The following is an 18,105-nucleotide window of genomic DNA, read 5'->3' as shown; positions in this document are numbered from 1 at the left end:
TGTTTACTTCTTCTTGAAGTAAACAAATCCCTGGTAAACCTGGCTGGGGGCTTTAGATGGGAGTATTAAGTATGTTTTCCTATCATTTTTGGCTAGATATAAAGGATCCGTTTTATTTCCCTCCTCCAGATATTCTATCAGAACTGTTGTGATCCCCACATACTAATCTTGTCTTATACCACCAATCTTAATGTCCATAAGACAAAGTGTCATCTGGTTCTTCTGGTCTTTATATACAGCCTTATAATCCAATAAGTTCTAGGATATAGGTCCACCACTGAAAGCAATATTTTGTAGTAGTCCTTCTGCTGAGGCATCCAAAAATTGTCAATGAGCCAAAATTTACAATCCAAAATATTCAAAGTGATCAAAATGTTCAACCACCCTAAGAGCAATCCAAAAACCTCCCACAGACAAACATAGCCGGAAGTCATTTTTTTCTTTCTCTCCAAATAGTTCTTAAGATTAAAAGTCAGAGCTTGGTATATGTTTATAATCCAAAGTCAACAAGTTTCAAAACAATTAGGTTATTACACTGTAGTAAGTATGCTAAAATGTTTTTCTCTGTTGCCAGCTTTCTCTGTCAAGTTAAAAGTCACCAAACAACAAAGAAAGTAGGTTATCTGTTTCTAGGCTTCTTGCCAGATCTGTATCAGTCATTGCAGCTGTGGTGTTATACTGTAGTCCACCACTAGGTGTCATTCAATATCCATTTTCCGACTCTTAAAATAGAAGGTTGATTTCTTATATTCCACCCCTATTTTGCCCTGAAGGGGGCCCCTAAAAGGGTCTAAAATCGCCCCAGGGAGGCAATGAAGGAGGCCTTGCCGATCGCAACATTTTTCTCATTTCTCAAATTTGTTAAAACTATAGTTTTATATTACTTCCGCTTGAGTGTAAATGTTTCTGTCCCCCATAAAAAACATTAAAACGTTGCTTCTGTTCCTCTGGAAGGGTGGGGCTGCAATCCCCTTCCTTCTCACTTTCAGAGGTTTTTAGCTTCTTGGGAGCCTTTTCCAGGAAATCCAGTTGTAAAATAGTAAAGAAAGGATCAGTTCCAAGCACACTGTTTACGATCTGCTAATTAGTGCTTCTTCAGTTGTCAGTAGCTGGAGGCTGGCCACAGGAGTGCAGCCAGTTTTTCCCCTGCTGGTTTATAATAAATAATAATAAGTTGGAAGGGACCTTGGAGGTCATCTAGTCCAACCCCCTGCTAAGGCAGGAAACGCTATACCATTTCAGACAAATGGCTGTCCAGTCTCTTCTTAAAAACTTCCAGTGTTGGAGCATTCACCACTTCTGGAGGCAGGTTGTTCCACTGGTTAGTTGTTCTAACTGTCAGGAAGTTTCTCCTTAGTTCTAGGTTGCTTCTCTCCTTGACTAGTTTCCATCCATTGCTTCTTGTCCTGCTTTCAGGTGCTTTGGAGAATAGCTTGGCTCCCTCTTCTTTGTGGCGGCCCCTGAGATATTGGAGGGCTTCCTCAAATCAAACGGATCAACCCACCGTCTCTCTGCGATCGGCAAGGCCTCCCTGCCTCCCTGGGGTGATTTTAGACCCTTTTAGGGGCCCCCTGCAGGGCAAAATCGGGCGTGAAAAGCAGAGCCCTGCATTTCTGCATCCGTGTCACTACAACGTCAAACTGGAAGTCCCTCGCAGCTTATCTTGGTCTTGAGGCATCATAACACCTTTAGGCCTTGGGGCTACAATCACAATGCTTGACAGTGAGTGTGAGATTTTCAACAAAATAATTGGTTTGGTTTCTTCCAGAGGTGAAGACACCTGTGAGCCTTAAGCAATCCCATTTTTATTAATCTATCCATGAAACAATCCTTCTAAGGTCTAGACTCTAGGTCACCCATGTGTGTTTTTGGCAACATTAAGTACCAGTATTGTTCTTGGCAAATAATGCTAATAAAATACCTTTCTATTTTCCCATGAATACAATTATTTTTTTAACAATGGACTCATTTAAACAAGGTAAGAGGCCTACAGATCACTGGATATCTTTTTGCTTTTGTGAGTTCCTGCTCTTGTAATGATGTTGGCAGAACAGTCGTTCTCGATAAGAGTGACTATTGTCTCAGATAAGTCATTTCGTCAGCTCTGACTGTGGATTGGTGAAGGGCTAGGGGAATTTGGAAAGTTTTATAACATTTTCCAGGCTGATCGTCATCAAAGAAATTCTTTATAGAAGTCTTCATGATTTCTTTCTAGCAAGGCATGGTTTGTGGGGTCCTTGGTGTTCTCTGAGCTTGGTTATTTTCTTGCAGTGCACTGCTGATGTTACCGAATTTGGTAATGAAACGTCAACAAGAAAACAATGGAGCGAGTACCAAGGACCCCACAGTTCAAGCCTGAGCTACAAATATTCTATCATTAGGGCATGGTATGCTTGTAGAATCTTTGAAGTGAGAACTTTACAAGGAAGAGGAGATCCAAAGTTTGAGAGTATTCTATAGAGCAGACATGGGCCAAGTCAATCCTGATTGTTTAATAAATTATTCACACCACTGGCCCTTTTTTAATTTCATTGGCTGAACTGCCCAAAGTTGTACGCTGCGTGATACATGGCTACGAAATCACTGAAATAAGTACCCAACACTGGTGTTATTTGTGCACTCAGATTCCCTTTATATATCAACAAGACCCACATGAAGCTCTGACAACATAGTGAAAATATGCAAAAAAAAAATTTAACAAAAAAATCTGAAAAAGGATCATTTTCACAAAACTGCATTCACAAAATTCTATACTCTCAACAGTTTCCTGAAGGGCAAAAAAACAACAACAAAACCCTCTACAACACTAAAATACAGTAATAGTTCAAAAATAACATTTTGGATTTGGGAATAGAGACTCCAATCAAATTCAATGTTAGCCAAATGAGCTCCATTTTATCACAAGTATAGAAGCTACTTTTCTTGGTGACAGTAAAGACAAAAATATAAAGTCATGCTAATGAAAGAGGCGGAATTTGGGGGTTTTTCCCCCTTCCCCCTGCCCCGAAACATACTCCTGCATCCAATTCATGGGGCAGAAATTACTTCATTTAATGTCATTGCATTAAAATAGGATCTGCACTATTATCAGGCATAGCAGAGAGACACACACGCCCCTTCTCAGGCCAGTGTTTGTGCTTGGCTTCTTGATTGCAGTTCAGAGTCCACACCCAAAAGACAACAGTCAGGCAAGGACAATAGCGAAAGCCCTAATAAGCAGGCATATACATAGAATGAAGGCTATTGCTAAGCACATAGATTTGTGCTTAGATTGTAAGCCGCCCTGAGTCTTCAGAGAAGGGCGGGATATAAATGAGATTTTTTTAAAAAATAGTTAAATGCGATTGAATGAGAGCCTTGGTGGAGCAGTGGGCTAATGCCTCCTTAAGTGGGCTAATGCCTCCTTAAGTAACACCAGCTGCCTGCAATTAGTGCAGGTTCGCATCCCACCAGGCTCAAGGTTGACTCAGCCTTCCATCCTTCCGAGGTAGGTAAAATGAGGACCCAGATTGTTGGGGGCAATTAAGCTGACTTTGTAATAATGCCGCTTGGGTGTGTGTGAAAGCCCTAACAAGCAGGCATATACATAGAATGAAGGCTACTGCTAAGCTTGTAAGCCGCCCTGAGTCTTCGGAGAAGGGCGGGATATAAATGTAATAAAAATAAAAATAAATAAAAAATAAAAGAATGCAGTTTATATGTAATTAAAATCCCATTAAATCAGTTGCATATCATTATTTCCCCTTTCTGTTACACTAACAGTTGCAATCTGCTGGCAAATTTTGGAGGTGGAAGGCATATGCTAGGTTTTGGGGAGCCACATACAGCCCTGGTACCTCTGGCTGTGCGCCTGCAAAGTTGAGGCTAGGCATTCTTCCAGATGTTTCTTTACCTAAACTCGGAAACATCATCAACACAGAGATTCTACAGATTCGGGCAGCAAGCAGCCCTCCTCCCCACATTCTCCTCTACCCGCTAAGCTGGACTGCCACCTACTGGCCTAGCAGAAAAAGATGTCTAATTGCCACCGTTGAAATAAAATCCAGCTGTGAAAGTAGCTGGGGTGGTGTAAACAGAATGAGGGCCAGAGACACCTTGTTCTTCACTTCAAATAATAAAATATCTTGGCCAGCCTTAGTGGTATTTCACAACTACACCCTCCTTCAATTCAGTGCAAAGGCCCACTTGGTGGATGCCATGAGCCGTGCCTGTTCTGTTCTCCAGAGCTGGCAGTCAGTGCAATCGTAAGAATTGTCCTCTCTAGGAAACCAAGGTGTTCCTAGTTCCTCCGTCCCTTCCTTGCTACCCTGGATGCTGTTCAAAAGCGATGGAGATGCCTGACGATTCCAACGGATGGTTCTCTCCTGGGAATAGTACAGCACCTTATTTGTGGCACTCCGTTCTTGATCTAAAAAAATTCAAAGAGAGCTTTTTTTCTCCGCTTCATCTATTCTCAATTTTCTGAGTAAGATTAGTTTGCGTAATGAAATCCTATGGCTGAAATCAGGTCTTTCCATGCCCAAGCCCACCACCGTATTGTCTGTCTTCGGCTCTCGACTCTGCCCCAACAGTTTAAAAAGTTGAGAAATATCTCCTATCCAAACTGCCTTGATTCCAGCTCAGTGCGCAGAAAGAGACTCATGACTGGCCATTAGAAGAGACAGCCGGGATACGTTTTGCCTCTTTTGATTCCCTCATACAGAAATTCCCTCTTCAACTTCAGGGCTGATTAAATCAGACATTCACTTCTAATAAGGAAATTCATAGCTCACTCTTAATAGTTAGCCCTGAATTTGGCAGGGGACTTTTTTCTCCAGTGGCGTGACACCTCTTATGCTGAACGAACTGTTTGCTCCCGTTAAAACTTTTCCCACAGTCAGGACATATGAAAGAAGTCTTCGCCATGTGGATTTTCTGATGTGTGACCAAGTGTGAGCTCACACGGAAGGCTCTCCCACAGTCTGGACATTCGTAAGGCTTCTCTCCCGTGTGAATTCTCCGGTGGATAATGAAATGAGCCCTTTGGCTAAAGCTTTTCCCACATTCCAAGCACATGTACGGTTTCTCTCCTGTGTGAATTCGCTGGTGAATCACCAGGTTCATTTTCACCCTGAATTTCTTCCCACAGTCCAGACACTCGTAAGGCTTTAGCCCAGTGTGAATCCCTTGGTGTTTCGCCAAATGGGCATTCCGACTAAAGCTTTTCCCACAATCTGAACACCGATAGGGCCTGTCGCCTCGGTGACTCCTCTGGTGCCTTTTGAGCGCCGAGTTCTGAATGAAATTTTTCCCACAGTCTGTGCAGTGATAGGGTTTCTCTCCCGTATGGATCCGCTGGTGGTTGACCAGATGGGAGCTGTATCTGAAGTTCTTTCCACAGACGTGGCAGATAAGTGGCCGTTTCACCCTAGGAATGCCTACTTTTCTTACCGTGTCCTTCTGAGATATCAAACTTGCCGTGCTAGGCACAGGTGCTGCCTGGGCCTGATCTGAAGGGTTTCTCTTGGACGGTTTCCAGTCCAAAAGGCATTTTTCGAGGGGAGAATTCTGAGGACAGGCTTGCTGGAAAGTCCTGTAACCGTCGCTATGTGGTTCTAACTGCACACCATTTTCAAGCTCGGGATTATTTTTGTCATTCCCGTAGGCTGTTCCGTTACCTTCAGGATAAACAGACAAAGCAAAACAAAAAAAGAGGAAAATAGAATGTCAGATAGAAACTACCAATACAGCAAAAAAAAAACACAACAGCTTACTGTGGGAATCACTTTTCTGTGACAAAAGGACACATTCTGCATGCAGGTCTGGGTTCAGACTCCAGAAACTGGGTGAGAAATGCCCTTCCAATGTATTGGAAGATATTGCTAATGCCACAAAGCAGAGGTGTGGAGGCAGAGGAGAGATTTGGGCCAGGAAATCCCTTTTCATAGATTTTTTTTTATCTTACCACAAAACGAAGCCCTTCATACGTAACGCTAAGCAAACCCCCTCCATCAAAAGCTCAACAATGGCTGTCCTGGCTGGGAATTCAGTAAATATCCAGTCTGGCAAAAATTACACTTCAGCCACCATGTAGTTTGTTTGCAGGCCTAGCAGGCAGGCACCAGGCTGGAAAGTGGGAAATGGGTGACGTCCCACTTTCGCCATGAAAACCAGCTTTTTGGGCTGGTCATTTTCTCTCAGTCCAATCCACCTTACAGGGTTGTTGTGGCGGGGAAAATAAGAGGAGACCGGTGTACTAGATATGTTTGCTGCCTTGAGTTATTTGTAAAAATAACAAATGGGAGATCTGAATAGATAGATAGATAGATAGATAGATAGATAGATAGATAGATAGATAGATAGATAGATAGATCAAAAGTTTTTGGGTGGCTGCCCTGCCCTTAAGACTGTTACATTATCCCACTATCGATTTAAATTTTTCTGAAAATCTTTCATACAACCAAGAAGTCTATTTTATTTCTGTTGCGTTGGTTGCAGGATTTAATTTCTTTTGACTCTGTAACGTTTCTTATTTGCAGTCTCTGTTTTTCTGTTTAGTTTGGATGTGCATTGCTTGGAATCATAACTACGCAACTTGGTCATATGTAAATCTTCTAAAAAAATAAAAATTTAACTGAAAAAAATTGTTTCTGCAGAAGTCAAATATATTAAATGTATATTGCTATTACTGTATCATTTGATGGCTTCTACAGTAAGGAGCAAATGAGTGAATAAATGGCATATAAATGGAATTGACTTGATTGGATTAGCCACATCCTTCAATATCAGAGGGAAGGCCGAGAATCACTTAATCCAGGGATAGGCAACCTTGGCTCTTTTATGACTCGTGGACTTCAACTCCCAGATTTGGCTGGCTCAGGAATTCTGGGAGTTGAAGTCCACGAGTCATTAAAGGGCCAAGGTTGCCTACCCCTGACTTAATTAAACAAGAGCAAAGAAAAAATAGCAATAATAACAATAGCCATTCGGCGTCACTGCATGTTGGGCAACATATAGATTTAGAAAATTATGGTTGGTCACACAGCCAGCCAGATATTTAGACTGGATTTGACATTTTTATCCAACTATCAAGTCTTTCCCAAAGACCTGGGATAGGCGGATGCTATTATTATGGTTATATATCAGGGGTGTCAAACTCAATTTCATTGAGGGCTGCATCAGCATTGTGGTTGCCCTCAGGGGGCCGGGTGGGTATGGCCAGGGTGGGCGTTGCCTACTGGGTGGGCGTGGCTAGAGTGTGTATGGCCTACTGGGTGGGCATGGCCAGCTCTACATCGTTCGCATCAAGGGTGCCTATGGGGGCCTGGGCAGGAGTGGGACAGATCTGAGGGTCTCTGGCAGAAGGAGGGTCTCTGGGCCAGGGCCAAGGCAGTGGGGGCCGTTCCCTCACTGTTTCCAGGATGGCTTCGTGGGCCGCATGAAACCGCTTTGCGGGCCGCAACCGGCCCCCGGGCCTTGTGTTTGACATGTCTGTTATATAACATACTGGCCAAGCGTATGAGGTAAGAATCTTCAATGTTTTTTGGGAATTAGCTCACTCAGCCTTTCCTAACATGGCAGCCACCAGATGTGTTGGGACTGCAACTCCCAGAATTCCCAGTTTTGATGATGGGAGTTGGATTCACCATTCTTCTGAAGGGCACCTGGCCGGGTAGAAGGCCAGTGGCTGTTAAGTGATTCTGGATTTCTTCATTCACTTTGCTTGTCAGGTCGCAAAAGCTGATCACATGACCCCGGGACACTACAACCATCAAAAATATGAACCAGTTGCCAGCTATCTGAAATTTTGATCACGTGACCGTGGGGATGCTGCAACGGCCGTGTGAAAAATGGTCATTAAGTCATTTTTTCCCCAGTGCTGTTGTAATTTTGAACCATCACTAAGTGAACTGTTTTATGTTGAGGACCTTGGAGGTCTTTTAGTCCATCCCCCTGCTCAAGCAGGAGACTCTATGACAGGGGTCCCCAACCTATGGCCTGTGGCCCTGGTGGTGGGCCGCAGCCTCTTGGCCAGCGGGCCTCAGAAATGGCTGGCTGGTGTGTGCACGTGTGTGCGTGCACTCCCCGCCACTTGCACTAGCGCCTGCGACCCGGTTCACACATGCGTGCATGCATGAATGGGGCTGCTAGCACCAGGCAGGTGTGGCCCGTTTGCACATGCGCGAATGGGGCTGCTAGCACTGGGTGGGTGTTCACGGCTCATTTGCGCACGCACAAACAGCTGCCAGTGCACCAGCGCACACAGCACCGTTTGCGTTCGTGTATGCGTGCGCACCAATTTGGAACCTGCTCTCCTTCCCTCCGGGCTTAACCCTATACCATTTCAGACAAATGGCTGTCCAACTTCTTCTTTAGAATCTCCAGTGAACCCACCACATCTGAAGGCAAGCTGTTCCACAGTTGGAACAACCAACCGGTTGGAACGATTTGCTTTCAGAAGAAATATGAGGCTGTCAAGGAGGCTGTCCACCCACCTTCCACACCTTTGTGGATTTTCCGATGCGTAATCAGGTTAGAGCTTTGGTTGAAACCTTTTCCACAATCAGGACACATATAGCACTTCTCCCCCGTGTGGATTCGCCGATGCCGAATCAGAGCTGACTGGTAAATGAAACTCTTCCCGCAGTCCAGGCAGGTGTAGGCCCTCTCCCCAGTATGGATCCTCTGGTGCTGGGTCAGAGCGGAGCTTTGACTGAATCTTTTGCCACAACTGACACAGCCGTAGGGCTTTTCTCCAGTGTGAATCCTCTGGTGTTGAGTGAGGGCCGAGCTCTGGTTAAAGCTTTTCCCACACTCCTGGCAGTGATACGGCTTTTCTCCGGTGTGGATTCTCAGATGAGCAGTGAGTGCCGACTTGTGACAGAAAGTTTTCCCACATTTGGGACAAGAATCCTTTCTTTCTCCTACATCAGCCAGAGGACATTCTGCAGCCCGGATGCTTTTTCTTAAGGGAACACTTTCAGCAATGCTGCCCTGGACAATCTGCTTCTCCTTTTGGGGTTCTCTGTTGTAAGGAAGGTCAGAATCCAAGGAGTCCGCTGCTTGTGAATGACCCAGCAATCTTCTGAAAGGTGTTGTGGTTGTGGGGCTTGCCGGTTGAGAAATATCTCCTGCAAAGGAAGTGCCTGGACGTTAGACCGTGTACGAAGCACAACAGGAAAGCAGAGAATCAAGGTCAGCTTTACGGATCGAAAGCATTCCTACCCCATGTTGAGATATCAAACGTTCAGCAGATTTGCAAACCAAACACCAGCAAAAAGTCAAAGTTTTTATACTACTACAAGAGACAGTTAGACAAAAATGAGCTGTCACATAAAGCAAGGCAGGAGGACTTTTATAGCTCAGGCATGGTTCCAAACACATCACAAGAAAAGGCTGATATGCAGATAGTCCTTGACATACAACCATAGTGGAGATCAGAATTTCTGGGGTTAAGCAAGGTGGTTGTTAAACAAGTCAAGTCCAATTTTACCTTTTTTGACCACAGTTGTTAAGCGAGTCATGTAGCCTTTAAGCAAACCTGGCTTTCCCCCGTTGACTTTGCTTGCTGGAAGCCGGTTGGGAAGGTCGTAAGTGATGAACAAAGGACCCTGGGATGCTGCAGCCATGCCAGATGTCAAGCAACCACATTTTGATCACCTGACTGTGAGAATGCTGCATCGGTGTAAGTGCAAGGACTGGTTGTAAGTCACATTTTTTTTTAGCACCATTGCAACTTCGAACAATCACTAAATGAATGGCTGTAAGTTGAAGACTACCTGGTTTAATGAAACAATTACCAGAGTTATATAGAACTTTTAACTGAGGTGCCACTAGATACATAAATAGTTGCCGTATACAAGTACAACTGGCTGCTAAGTAACCATTAGAAGTTACAACGGACCTACCTAGGGGGTACTTACAGTATGTCTCAGATTCAAAGTTCTGGCAGTCATGCCCCCAACAGTCATGTGACTACACCAGGGGTAGGCAACCTTGGCACTTTTATGACTCATGGACTTCAACTCCCAGAATTCCTGAGCCAGCCAATGTCTTACGTGTTCTAATCTTTGTTAAAATGGAAATGCCCCTGGTCCTTCACAATCTTGTTCATGTGTTTCATTGCCTGATTGGTTGTTTATGTAAACCATGTAACATGGAATCTAAAAAAATAATAATCCATGTTTTAATACTAGAGGAGCAAACAGGAGGCATAATACTTACCCAGGGACAATATATGCTTATAGTTTTCCTGCATGACATCCTTGTAGAGTGCTCTTTCATTCACATTCAGCAATGCCCACTCTTGCTCAGAGAAATGCATGGCCACCTCCTCAAATGAGACCTACGTTGGAAATAGGCACATCTTTAATTCCTGATATAGCCCCTCCAGAAACCCACAGTCATCCATTGCCCGGCTTGAAAAATATATGGAAGTTTGGAATGGGGCCAAGAGCTGAAGGAAGAATCCACCAAACAAACGACCTGGATAGGGCGATAAGAGCAGCAGTGCTTTTCTCCTGCTCATAGTGACTAACAGCAGGTTATGATCCAATTTTTCTAGGCTGGAGGCTATGCTTTCAGTGATTTTGGGGCCACAAAAACCAAAAAAACCAGTGTGACACAGCAAGGACTAACATTCTGTTTGACTGCATTTCATCTGCATATGATCTAAATTTAATACAGATAAGATCAATTCCAAATCATGTGCTTAATATTTTACTCTTTCATATTAAAAATTAAAATTTGACTAGTGGAATAGTTGTGGTTTTCTAGTCTCAGGCTGTGGACCTCTAATATTAGATTACTAGATAAAGGAAAATAAATGAATGACCTCTGAGCAGACTAAGATTTGAAGATGAATTATAACTGCTCTTAACACTACTGAATAATACAGTTTGGCTGTAATATCTTTTCTTTCCTTCATTTCCACCCCCCCTTCTGCCCCACAAACTCAACAGCACCCAGAATCAAGGCTATGATTTTAGCTGAAAACATAGCCTGGATTACAATATATGTAGATAACTCTAAGTTATTTGTTTGATTTATTTTTTATTCTGCCACAATCTTGGCAATCACAATGCCACAATAAAAATAACCACAGAATTTAAACAACCTACCATCCAAATTGCAAACCTAAAATCCAACGCTGGGGAAAAAAACAATAAGAACAACAAAAGCCATGGGTGATTTGACTGAAAGGCTCCTCAAAAAAGCTGTTTTTAATCACCTTAAGTTACCGGGGAGGTAGCTTAAATGTCAGGGGGGAGCCCATTATGTAGTCTTAGTGCAGCTACAAAGAATGCAGCACCTTTTAACTTTTGTCTCTTCTGACATTCCAGAAACGTGGCTCAACAATCAGCTCCTGGGACATAGTTCACACAGGCAGCGTGAGTAAAAACATGAAAGGTGCTGACCTAAAAAGGGTCTGACCTCAGCCAAAATCGCCAGTTGTTTTTTTTTTTAAAAACAAGCAATTCGTGCAAAGGAAGGAAAATATGCATGTTTCCTTTTCAGATTGTTGAGCCTTGTTAACAATATATTGCTACACAACGAGCACATTTCAACTTTTTTCACGTGAGTAAAGCACATTACAGAGACACACGTTTCCTTCTGCATCTTGTGTTTGCATTTTCGTTCTCCCAAGTATACTGACGTATACCGTATTTTCCGGCATATAAGACGACTGGGCGTATAAGACGACCCCCTACATTTCCTGTTAAATTATAGGGTTTGGGCTATACTCGCCGTATAAGACTACCCCTCTTCCAACGCACACTAAATAAAAATTAAAAAACATCAGATTTGATTTTAATATGGTAATTTTAATTCAAATGCTTATGACATGCAGGTGCTTAGTAGGAAAACTGTCACTTATAAACATAAGGCTGTTTGTCATCAAACATGTAAACATAAAACAGTGCAAGTGGAATAATAATAATAATAATAATAATAATAATAATAATAATAATAATAATAATAATAATAATAATAATAATAATAATAAGTTGGAGGGGACCTTGGAGGTCATCTAGTCCAACCCCCTGCTAAGGCAGGAAACCCTATAAACCCTGTAAAAAATCACAGACTGCAGCTTCTTCTCCAATTGGTTCTGCTTTCCCTGCGCAGACTAAATGGGAGATCCGCTCCAGGTTTGCCAGCCAGCCCTGTCCCTAAATTTTCAGCACCCAGCGTATAAGATGACCCCTGACTTTTGAGAAGATTTTCATGGGTTAAAAAGTAGTCTTATACGCCAGAAAATACAGTATATGCTCCAACACTGGACGTTTTTAAGAAGAAACTGGACAGCCATCTGTCTGAAATGGTATAGGGTTTCCTGCCTGAACAGGGGGTTGGACTAGATGACCTCCAAGGTCCCTTCCAACTTTGTTGTTATTATATTGTTGTTGCTGTTGTTATATTATATTATATATACTTACCTGCCGAAAAGCCACGGTGCTAGAACATGGTGGTACCAAAAATAGACAAGGCGTGATTTTGCTTTCTTTCAGAGCAAGAAGGATGCCTGGGAATTACAGAAAACATTAACATGAGACAGTAACTAGTTTGTCTATGCCTCTCTAAAAGAGAGTCTGCATGCATCTAAAAACACCGGGTGTTTAATAATATAGAAAACAAGAGTCCTGATGCTCACCCAGGGACATCAGATGTTCAAAGTTCTCCTGCATGACATCCGTGTAGAGGGCTCTTTCACCAATATCTAGCAAGGCCCATTCCTGCTCTGTGAAATACACAGCAACCTCTTCAAATGCCACCTACACACCACAAAGAAATGATATCTTTATTTCATAACAGAAGAACTACCATTCCTACCCTTAGCCCAATCACAGCTCACCAAGGAAGTTTGCAAAATTATGAAAACTGTAAGCGAGGCTAAGCTATATAAGGGTTTATATAGTTCAGGCCAAACGGTTAATTCTCTTGCTCTGTCCTGATATAGGCAGGATATAAGTTTCTGCTTTGCAACTGAATGAAGTAAGCTACAAAGAAGAAGTGTAGAAGCAAGTGGATTTTTTTTAAAAAAATCATATAATCACACTGCTGCCCAGGTAATCCTTGACTTATGACCACAGTGGAGCCTGCCCATCATGGTCATAAGTTGTGATGGCTGTAAAAGGGGTCACCGACATGAAGGGAACGTGGCAATCATAAACATTCATATTTATATTTACGAATGTTTATAGGAATCATATTAAAATCATCTCAGGTGGCTGTCCAGCCTCTAGTGAATGTTAAGTCTATTATCCTTTGGTATAATTCCCACAGTTAAACTTTACTGGAATACATCTGCAGGATACATGTAGCTGAATAAAAAATTACATAGCCTCCATATTGTCGTACTCTAACCACAGGATTTATTGTTCTATTAAAGCAATAAGGCAACACATTATTTTCTTCACATGAAGATAAAACCCCAAGTTGTCATTGAAGGAAGGGTCATAAGATTTAATATTTGGGATCAATTTACACATCAATTCTTAGCCGAAATGCTTATGGGCCTTAGTTCTGCCCACGTAGGCAAAAAGGACAAAAGGAGGGCAGTCCTCTTAGGCATTTTTTGCTCTCCAAAAGAAAGCCAAATACAGATCTATAGAAAACCACCTACCTGTGTAAGTTCCATCTTGCTAGACGGAAGAACAGGAAGTTTTCCAGGGAAGGAAAGCCTGAAACTTTTTATCTGCCCGGAAATTAGAGAAGAGACTGTTTATCACAACTATTAAAACCTATTGGTCCTATAAGAGTACTACAATTCCAACAACCAAACCCAGATGCCAAAGGAGGATTTTTAAACAAGAGAAACTCCCCCCAAGGAACGCAGGCTGCACACGTGTGTACTATATAAGCCAATGGGTTTAAGATTTATTTACAAATAAGAACACCTGATTTGTTTGCTTTTCTTCAAAGAAGCAAAATAAAAAGGTACTTGTGTCCAATAAAGCTCAGCAATTGGTATCGGATGCTTGCTCTAGATCAGAAGTCCCCAACCTTTGGGCCACCTGGGACCGGTTACGTGGAGAGAGATTTTTCCGTGGTCCAGAGGAGGCGTGATTTTGTGTGCTGCCTGCATCCCGCGGATGGGGCTTTGCTTGTTTGTGCGGCCTGGTTGCTGGCATGCCACAGCCCAGTATCAGTCCATGGACTGGGGGTTGGGGACCCCTGCTCTAGATTACAGTGTTTCTCAACCTTGGCGGCTTGAAGATGTGTGGACTTCAGCTCCCAGAATTCCCCAGTCTGCATAGCTGACTGGGGAATTCTGGGAACTGAAGTCCACACATCTTCAAGCTGCCAAGGTTGAGAAACACTACTGTAGAAGATAATCTATAGTCTACAATCAAGTTTTATCAATCCCAACTTTATGAATAGGGCAGAAGATGCTTGGGCCTCGGTGAACGGAAAAATCCTGTGTGGAAGAAAAAGTGTATTCTGGTGGTAGCTAATTCTGTGACGAGGGGGAGCAAAGCTGCAGTGCAGATTTGATATGACCCTGCAGCCGGGGTAGTGTCTTCCAAGATGTGACAGGCAAGATGCCAAGCCTCTTCAATCCCATCAATAACTACCTCTTCCCAATAATTCATTTGGAGATGAGCAACAAAAGCCTCTGACAAAAGAGATCCTAAACAGATCTCCAGGGACTACATAGCTCCGGTCAGGAAGATGAAGGAATTGGAAGCACAAAATACAGGTAATCCTTGCCTTAACGGCCAGGGATGACTCACACCCTGGACGGTATCTCTTTACTCTCCTACCATCCGGTAGGAGATATAGGAATATAGCCAGCCGTACCAACAGGCTGAAAAATAGCTTTTATCCGTGGGCTGTTAGGCTTTTAAATGGGACATAATCTTATGGAGAATTGACTTGGGAGGCCGGTGTGTGGTGTAGTTGGTTCACATAGTGTGGTGGGATGGAGGGTTTGTTGTCACTGTGTGTTGGGGGGAGAGAGCATGGGGGGGAGGCTCAGTTAATCTCAATGTACACATGTTGTACTTTGACAATAAAGGTTTATTATTATTTATTTATTATTATTAAATGGGACCAGAATTTCTGTTGTAACACACTACTAGAAGGGGGGGGGGGAAATAAGAGACATCTAAAGATATCTGTGTGGACATCTTTTTAAAACAAAAACCCACATTTGTAGGAAATGGAAGGAAGGACATAAAACCAAAGGATACAAGGCAGTCAGCAAATATTGCAAGGAATACTTCAATACAGCTAAATTCAGAATGTGCTGAAGTTTGGGGGAAAGGCCAAGAGGCTGTCAAGCCTGTTGCCGGGAGAAAGGAATAAACTGACAACAGGTGATGGTAAGAAGGTAGAATCTGTTAACTCAGGGGTCTTCAAAGCTGGCCCTTTTGACTTGTGGCAAGCTGGCTGAGGAATTCTGGGAGTTGAAGTCCACAAGTCATAAAAGGGCCAAGTTTGAAGACCCCTGAGTTAACTCATCTTTTACATTTCACATCTCTCTCAGAAGGAAAACAAAGGCCTAACTGACCATTGTAGGGCCCCAAGTGGAAAGAGGAAGTTGCAGTTCAAGGTCCACAAGAGGAGGGTGGAAGAACACTGAGGTAATTGAAACAAATTAAGCTTTCCAGAACCAGGTAAATCACTCCTTAAGAATACAGAAATTCCCAGAACTGTGGCTCTTGAGACCTCCTGTAAAACTGGTATTCCAGGAAACTGGGAGATAGCAAATACCTCAGTCCTCATAAAAGGGAAGAGAATCTGGGAAATAACAGATCTGTAAGCCTGATTTATATATTGGGCAAGGTTCTGAAGCAGATGATTAAACAGCGCCTTTGAGTACTTGGATAGGAATGCAATAATTAACTAGAGCCAGCATGGTTTGCCAAACTTATATCTCTTTCTGACAGAGATCTTAGCTTTCTTTATTACCCTGCCTTGTTTTTATAAATAACATTTTTCACTACATCCTTATTAATAAAATAGTCTAATATGAGCTAGGTAATATCACGATAGACGACTTCATTCTTTGGCTGAATGATTGCATTGGGAGAGTACATCCAATGGCAAGTGATATCAAGTGGACTGCCAGAGGACTGTGTCCTGGGCCCTTCAACCTTTGTAATTAATAACCTGGATGAATAGGTTCAGGGGATAAGGATTACATCTGCAGATGACCCTAAAAGCAATTGGACTTTCTTAGCAGGTTTTTTTTTTCTTTGAAAACATTTCACTTCAATTCTTCAGAACTGAAGAAGCTTCTTGAATGAGAAGCGAAACGTTTTCAAAGGGAAAAACAAAAAGCAGGGAAGTCCAACTGCCTTTTGGAAAAAGCACTTTTGGGACAACTATGAACTGGATGATTGAGAATCTCAGCTGGCATCTGTAGATGACATAACATAAAGAATGCCTAACACTCTAGAAGAGAGTAAGATGGGAAAAACCTGGTTTATTCATTTAACAGAATAACAAGAGTTGAAAGGGACCTTTAAAAGGATCTTCTAGAATACATTTAATACGTGCTGCTACTCCCAGCTACTCTGGGCAGCTTACAAATGGTTAAATACCTTTAAAAACAAGCACACAAGTCGGACAAAGCCCTAGACCAGGGGTAGGCAACCTCGGCTCTTTTATGATTCATGGACTTCAACTCCCAGAATTCCTGAGTCAGCATAGCTGACTCAGGAATTCTGGGAGTTGAAGTCCATGAGTCATAAAAGAGCCGAGGTTGCCTACCCCTGCCCTAGACAGCCAGCTGAAACTTAAGACAGCGCAGCCAGGGAGCGCGGAGCAATTAAAGTGCTGGATCAGATCCCCAAAGATCCAGATTCAAGTCCACTTTGTGCAGTGCCACTCTCTTTCTACCAACCGATCTACCTCACTGGGCTGTTGTTGTGTGCAAAAGGCGAAAGAGAAGCAGCCCCTTGTGCATCGCCTGGAGGAAAGTCCAGGTTTAAATCTAACCAATGCACAAAATAAGCAACCGTAGCTCGGACCCTTTTGCCTCGACCGACCTCCCACTACACTGCACAACCCGCAACCCGCAACCCGCAACCAGCCCGGCCTGCGATCTCGACCAACCGGCTCGTGACCGCAAGGAGCCCTAAAACCAGCCGGCAAATCTATTCCCCCGGAATTCCCCATTCAGCTCCCTGCCTGCCGGCTCTTGCTAATCCCGGTACCTCGGCCTCTCCTCTTTTCCAGCAGAAATCAACGATCCAGACCGGGACGCCGAAGCGCCTCCTGCCCGGGACAACCAGGCGGCGCTGCGTCTAAAATGGTCGGTAATTGACAGACGGATCGGTGGGGGCGGCCGGACCAGCGCAAGCGCCCCGCCCACCGAGCGGAGAAAAGGCGGTGTCTCCTTTCGTTGGCCGTGAGAGCGCGGCGCCCTCTGCTGGCCGGCTGGCTCAGTGCCCTTGACTCACCCGGGGTTCTGCCATTGTGCAGGCCTCCGAAGCAGCGGGGGAGCGGGGCGGGTGGCACATACGAGCTGACAGACCAAAGTGTGTATTTTCCTTTTCCCTTATGGGGGTTAATAGCTACAGTAACTATATCCTTTATTCTAAAGCAGGGGTCTTCAAACTTGGCCCTTTTATGACTTGTGGACTTCAACTCCCAGAATTCCTCAGCCAGGCTTGCTTGTTCTAAAGGATAGTCCTTTATTTCAGAAAGCTGCCTTTACATTTATTTGATTTCATTATTTCGTTTCTAGGGTTTGCCCTGGAATTTTCTTTTGTAAAGCAAATTTTTTTTTATCCTTACAAAGCTCTTTCAGTTTTGTTCCTTTTTCAGGTCTGACCTTTATTTTTTCCAAGAAGATATAATCACTGTAGTTATAGCAACACTGGAATGCTTCCTTAAAGCCTTGTCTGAAGTAATTCTTGACTGAAGGGCTTTATAAATGCAAATATTTATTTATTTATTTATTTATTTATTTATTTATTTATTTATTTATTTATTTATTTTATTTATTTGTTTCGATTTATATACCGCCCTTTTCCCGAAGGACTCAGGGCGGTTTACAGGGCAAATTAAAACAGTGCAATGTACAAATTAAAATAAAATAAAATTAATAGCCCCCAAACAGTTTAAAATTTAAAATTTTATATTAAATAATATAATAATTGTGAAAGTGTA

The 18,105-nt window shown here is 43.0% G+C and overlaps 1 protein-coding gene across 1 annotated transcript; it reads right to left on the bottom strand.

Moving 5' to 3' along the window:
* Nucleotides 1-1,289: 1,289 nt before the first annotated feature.
* LOC308662943 (uncharacterized protein) lies at nucleotides 1,290-17,453 on the bottom strand (the record flags this gene model as incomplete). Its single annotated transcript, XM_081319089.1, has 8 exons — nucleotides 1,290-5,657; nucleotides 8,475-9,110; nucleotides 10,204-10,324; nucleotides 12,420-12,505; nucleotides 12,635-12,755; nucleotides 13,607-13,678; nucleotides 17,148-17,237; nucleotides 17,394-17,453. The coding sequence occupies 8 exons, from the start codon at nucleotides 17,451-17,453 to the stop codon at nucleotides 4,762-4,764; spliced, it is 2,082 nt and encodes a 693-aa protein (XP_081175215.1). The 3' UTR covers nucleotides 1,290-4,761.
* Between the last annotated feature and the right edge of the window lie 652 nt (nucleotides 17,454-18,105).

The sequence above is a fragment of the Vipera berus genome (genome assembly GCF_964194415.1).
Source record: "Vipera berus genome assembly, chromosome: 2".
NCBI lineage: Eukaryota > Metazoa > Chordata > Lepidosauria > Squamata > Viperidae > Vipera > Vipera berus.
Note: the sequence above shows the minus strand (reverse complement) of the source record. Positions and strands in the feature narration are given on the sequence as shown.